Source organism: Nyctereutes procyonoides, unplaced genomic scaffold, assembly GCF_905146905.1.
Source record: "Nyctereutes procyonoides isolate TBG_1078 unplaced genomic scaffold, NYPRO_anot_genome, whole genome shotgun sequence".
NCBI classification, from domain to species: Eukaryota; Metazoa; Chordata; class Mammalia; order Carnivora; family Canidae; genus Nyctereutes; species Nyctereutes procyonoides.
Window position 1 is genome coordinate 26,496,501 of NW_026575139.1, and position 6,000 is coordinate 26,502,500.

Here is a 6,000-nt window from a genome sequence, read left to right on the forward strand (position 1 = left end):
ATTCCCATGTGTCCTCTGAAGAAACTGAGGCACAGAGAGGATAAGTGACTTGCTCAGGGTATCACAGATAGGAAATGATGGAGCTCTTACACAGTTCAGCTTCCATCCTTTATTTTTCTGGTTTTTCTTTTTGGGCCAGTATTGTTACTGTAGTGTTGGTTCTGTCCAGTGGGATAAGGATTATTCAGGGGGTGAGACATTTTTTAAGGGAAACCCAGATCTGGGATAGATGGATGGGAGTCACTGCCTGGGAGAATGATGGCAGTAACTGCAGAGGTTGCTAATCATTGCTTTTTTCCCCTCTTCTCTTTTCCTGTCTAGTCTGCGGCAAGCGCTACAAGAACCGGCCAGGACTTAGCTACCACTACGCTCACACTCACCTGGCCAGTGAGGAGGGGGATGAGGCTCAAGACCAGGAGACCCGCTCCCCGCCTAACCACAGAAATGAGAACCACAGACGTGAGTTCCCAGTTGTTGGGTTGGAGCAGTGGATGCCCTTGAAGTGGGTGGGGCAGGGCCATAGAGTATTCTTTTCACCTCTGGCATCTTTGGTGACACCCATTGATTGGTTTCAATGTTTTGTGGTGACTTGGCTCTTTTAACCTAGCCCCAGCTGTCCTGTGGGTCATCTGAGCCCCAGGCTTAGACTGAGCTGGGCCAGGAGGCATATCCAGTTCTGTTCCCAGAGAAGGGAGGTGAGGGTTAAGATGGAAACATCCTTAACTGGCCATTGTCAAAGGCCAGACCTATTCCTCTTCCCTCAGTTCCAGAAGTTCCATTTACAGGTACTAACCTGACTTGGGCATAGCCCTTGCACATGTCGGTTTAGATGGACATTTCAAATGTTGCCTTGGCCACCAAGAGATGTAGAATATTCTTGATCTATTGCTTTGGCTGTTGTAGGGGTCATAATTTTGGTGTAAGGCTCTCCTGCCTTCAAAACACTGCCCTTAAGCCTCCATGCTTTTCACTTAGCAAGCATGATCTGGGTGCACTTGTCAAAAACTCAAAATGGGGTGGCATGTTGGAGTTTAGAGCTTGCTTCATGATGTGGCTTCCTTTAAATCAGGCAAAGACTAATTGCGGATACCATTTATTTTTTATTTTGTTCACAGGATTTGGGGGTAGATGTTCATAGAGTGAGCAATGCAATGTAGTTAAAGGAATCAGGCCTTTAAGAATATCCAGACTCTAGGATCTGAGGGTGACTCCTGTGCACTTTGGTCAATCAACTTAGTCAACAGATGTCCATCAGCCATTCCTCAAATGTTTGAAATCATTAACATACTTTGGCCAAGACCTTTCTTGGGATTAGCATTGGTTTTGCCTAACCCCACGCTCCTTTCTTCATGTAACATTGCCTTCTGTATTAGTGTGCTGTGCTCAGGCTGCCATAACAAAATACCACAGACTGGGGGGCTTAAAGGACAGAAATTAATTTTCTTGCTCTTCTGGAGGCTGCAAATCCCAGACCAATGTGTCATTGGGGTTGGCTCTCTTAGAGACTTCTGTCCTTGACTTACAGGCTTCCGTTCTCTCACTGCCTCTTTACCTGGTGGTCTCTCTGTGTTCACTTACCCCTGTTCTCTCTATGTGTCCAAATTTCCTCTTAAAAGGCTACCAGTCAGATTGAATTAGGGCCCACTATACCTTAATCACCTCTTGAAAGGCCCTGTCCCCAAAGAGTCACATTCTGAGGCCCTGGGGGCTGAGGTTTCAACATACACATTTTGGGAGGGAACCCAATTCAGCCCCTTCTTTAGTTCTTACTCACTTGAGGGGTTCAAACCTTTTGTATGACAGACCCTCATTTTCTTACCTGCTATTGTCATCCAGGCAGAACCTGGGAAGCAGGGCAGGAGTGTCTGACAGAGTTGCCCACCTCCCCTTGCCAGCTTCTTTCTGAGTCATGCTGAACTCTCTCTCTCTTCTCCTTGGGGAGAGGCTCCCTTGGTTCAGTCTTTCAGAAAGGAAAATGTGTGTGTGTGTGGGGGGGCAGCCAGCATTTACACCTCCCTGTTTCTTCTCTTATCCCTTCTCTGATCTGAGTGGCCTAGGCATACCTATTGTCTCTCCCGGCAAGGAGGCTGAGAAAGATCTCTTTTGATTGGGGTTGCTATCTGGAAAGTATTTATTAGCCACGGTTGCTCTCTCTGAAGTATTTGTTAACTTGGTATTATTATCCCACTCCCCCCAGTGCTGGCTTATCTTCTTTACATCTCTTCTCAAATGTCAAGCCATTGGGTCCCTGCCTTGCAGTGCTTTACTCATGCAATAGGGTTTGGAATGCTTCTCTTTTGTCTGCGTCTCTTTTGTGTGTGTGCCCAGTGATGGCAACAACAGAGGTAAGTTCCTCCTGGTCCCTAGGTACACTGCAGTCCCGAAGAGGATCAAGGAAATCTCTTCCTTAGGCATCCCCACTGGCTCCCCTGTGCGGACACCTGCTGGCTGTTGACATCCAGGGTGGGCACTGGTGTATTTCTTTCTGTCCACCAGGATCTCCTCATGTGCTCTTGGGAGCCAGTGTTTTCTGTCTTCTGATATCTTCACCGTGAGGCCAGATGGCCCTGCTTGCTTAGCCTGGAAGTGGTGTCTCTCCTCCTCCTCCTCGATGGAGATGTCCTCGGCCTGGCTGCATGTTCTCTACCCTTCCCCTCTCACCTACTGATGATAAACTGAGTTCTTCAAAAAAGCTCATCAGATGACCCAAGTGTTTTAAGCTGCATAGAAAAGAATAGATGTCCCTGGGTTCATCTGGGGCCTCCTTACATGAGGAAAGTTCCAGAACTTTCACAAACACCTTTTAATAACATCTGCTCACAATGCCTCTGAGAACTCTGGGATTAACTCCAATTTTGCTAGCAAGGAGAGTATGGCAGGAAGGCCCCCTGATCCACAGAAGCCATCCCTTCCCTCTTCCCCAGTTTCTCTGAACAAATCTAAGAGACAGCAGCTCTTCCCAGGTTCTCTGCACCACGCATGCCACCAATCTGTTTGCTGCTCCGAATGTCTGCTCCGTTCCCTCCCACATTCCCCTGGTGAACAGCCCCCCAACCATTTTCTCCTGAGCACTAATTGCCAGCATCATTAATACCCAGTCATTAGCTGCTCCCACTGTTTGGGGTGGGGGTGGGCTCCCATCCATCCTGCCCCTAAATGCCACTGGGGCTGTGTAGTGAATTGAATGCGACAGCTCTGCAGCATCTAAGGTCCCAGCTTTGTGATCCTTCCTTGGCAAGGCTTTTGGGCATAGGGGCAGGGTTGGGGGAGTAGAAGGGGCAGGGGGAGGAGGGAGGCAGGAGAGCTGAATCCAAGAGGCTAATCTGCAGTCCCTCTAGGAAAAGTTCTGGATGCCAGGGAAGTGGGAATGCTGACTTCTCCCTCTTTAGCAGAGCTGCAGGGTGGCCTAGCTGCTTGTGAGCCCATGCAGGCCGATGGGAAAAACAGCCCTACAGACTCAGGAGTTTTCTGTGGTGTGGGCATCTGCACTTGCTTGCACCACCTGCAGCAGTAGAGACCTTTTGACTTTGGTGCACCTGCTGTCCCTTGCCACACCCCCTGCCTGCGTCTCCAGCCAAGCGGCTGCTCACAACCGTGCCTGCCGCTGCTGTGGGGCACAGCGGAGTGCTGGAGCCAGCACTGACCTCCCCTCGCCCCCAGGCCTGGCTGCCAGCTCAGCAATCGACTGCCCCTGCAGCCCATGTTTTCTCGCCTTTGTTCCTTTCCTAGCCGCTCATTTTCTCCTGAGTATACACTTCTTGTCTCTTCTGCAGATTTGTCCCCTTTCCTTCATGCCCTTGCCTCTCCGCCTCAACGGTAGGCAGCCCTGGGATGCTTGGAGCTTGAGCACTCACCTTGGGAGATGGTACTTTCCTGATGGGGTCTTCCCCACCTAAGCCGCCACCCTTCCCCTCTCTGTATGAGGCTGGATTTTTCCTCCTTCTTGCATTTTTCTGACTACCTCTGTCTGCTTTCTACGAATGAAATCATCACGTATATGTATGTGTGTGTGTGCATGTGTGCGGGTGCACATACAGGTGCATACACACATAGACCACATGTATATGAATAAAAGGAAGGAGGACTGGGGTGGGTGAAGCCTTTGCGTGGTGCCACTCAGAAGCATTCTCTCTCTCTTTCTCTTTTTGGTAAATATTTGTTTCATTTTAAAATGTTTTATTTATTTGAGAGAGAGAGAGACAGAGCATGAGCACCAGCTGGGGGAGGGACAGAGGGAGAAGGAGAAGCAGACTCCCCGCTGAGCAGGGAGCCTGATATGGGGCTTGATCCCAGGACCCCAAGATCATGACCTGAGCCAAAGACAGATGCTTATTTATTTATTTAGAGAGACCCCTATTTATTTATTTTAGATAGACAGAGAATATATGAGACAGAGCAGGAGGAGGGGTGGAGGGTGAGGGAGAAGGAGGGGGAATCTCAAGGAGACTCTCCACTAAGCATGAAGCCCAGCATGGGGCTCAATCCCATGACCCTGAGATCATGAACTGAGCCAAAATCAAGAGTCAGATACTTAACTGACTGAGCCCCCCAGGCACTCCACTCAGAAGCATTCTCTCGTGACTCCTGAAATGCCACCTTGGTAAACCATCCCAGTGGGGCCAGGATAGCAGAGAGAATTGGATTAACATTTGAAACCCTTTGACCCATGCCCATAATGTCAAAACTCTTCTTGAATTTCCTTTGATCTTCTATGCACAGTGGGAATCTACCAAAGATGATGTTTTCAAGGTACTTTTATGAGGTCCTGGACCTGAATGGAAAAGCTGTGTAAATAGATTCAGTCTAATACATTCATCTGTCCATCCATCCATCTATCCATCCATCCATTGGTTTAGTATCTTGTGCCAAATGTTGCCTCAATCCCTGTCCCTGAGGAGCTCACAGGCTTGAAAAAGAGTGTGTAATGGAGTACGTCTAGACTAGGAAGGACAAAGAGCTCAAGGGCACAGTACACTTTCTACCCCTTAGGGTAGAAGTGCTCCCGGTGTAGCAAAAGAATCACCTGAGAACTTGCTGGAAATGTAGATTTTTGACTTCATCAGACCTGAAACAGAGACTCTGAGGGCAGGGATGGCAATCTGTGTTTTATAGGGCTTTTTGGTACATGCAAAGGCTTGAGAACCATTGCATTAGGGGATTTCCAAAGGCCTCACTGAGGAGGTGACATTCAGGTTAGCTCTGGAAGAATGAAGAGGAATTTCCCAGGAGGGAGAGGGCTTCCCAGGTAGAGGCAAAAGTGGGGAGGTAGAAATAGCACAATGCCCCAGACAAGTGATAGTGGTTGGGTCTGACAGTAGCACTGGAAGAATGTTGGGAAAGTGAGTGGGAGCCACTGTTGGAAGCACCTTCTATGCCAGGTCATGTAGCTGGCATCCTGTATGAAGAGGAGAGCCACAGTAGCTATTACTAGAAGGCAAGGACAGATGATTTATAGAGAAATTTATTTGACAAAATATTAATTGTTATATGGTATATCTCTTTTACCTAATAGCATAAATGAGTATAAAATGTTCTCTGTAACACACTTAGAGCTCCTAAGAGGGAAGTGCTTTTTTAAAATATGGATCTATAAAATTTATTTCAAGTCTGTTTCTCAGGTCTATGGAATGGAAGTTGGGTTGTCCTAGGTCCTGGGAGGTGTCAGTCTTCTGCATAGTGACAGTGTGCCTGGCACATAGCTGGGCTTTCAGTATCTGCTGAGAGAAGAAAAGACCCCACCCTAATGTGCCTTTGGAGGGCATGTTGTACTCTGCAGAACTGGAAGAGGAGAGCTGAGTTGATTAAGGGTAATGTCGGCTGATTAGATAATCTGAAAATTAGTCTGATAATGTGCAAATTACCTAAAAGAAGCATATGATGTCATTGCTACACTGATGGGAAAGATCTAACAGACGTTCCTCTCCTGACATTCCTGTCCTCTAGCATATGGCCCGGGGGCAACGAGGAGAGCTTTAAGAGAAAGAGTGAAAATTGCCTTTG

General features: G+C 48.0%; 1 protein-coding gene across 1 annotated transcript in view; it reads left to right on the forward strand.

Annotated features, from left to right (window-relative positions):
- The window catches only part of DPF3 (double PHD fingers 3), a 249,962-nt gene that overhangs the window by 176,391 nt on the left and 67,571 nt on the right, over positions 1 to 6,000 (forward strand). The window contains exon 7 of the mRNA XM_055303605.1: positions 322 to 459. Coding sequence (XP_055159580.1) covers positions 322 to 459 — 138 coding nt within the window. The remainder of the gene's footprint in view (positions 1 to 321; positions 460 to 6,000) is intronic.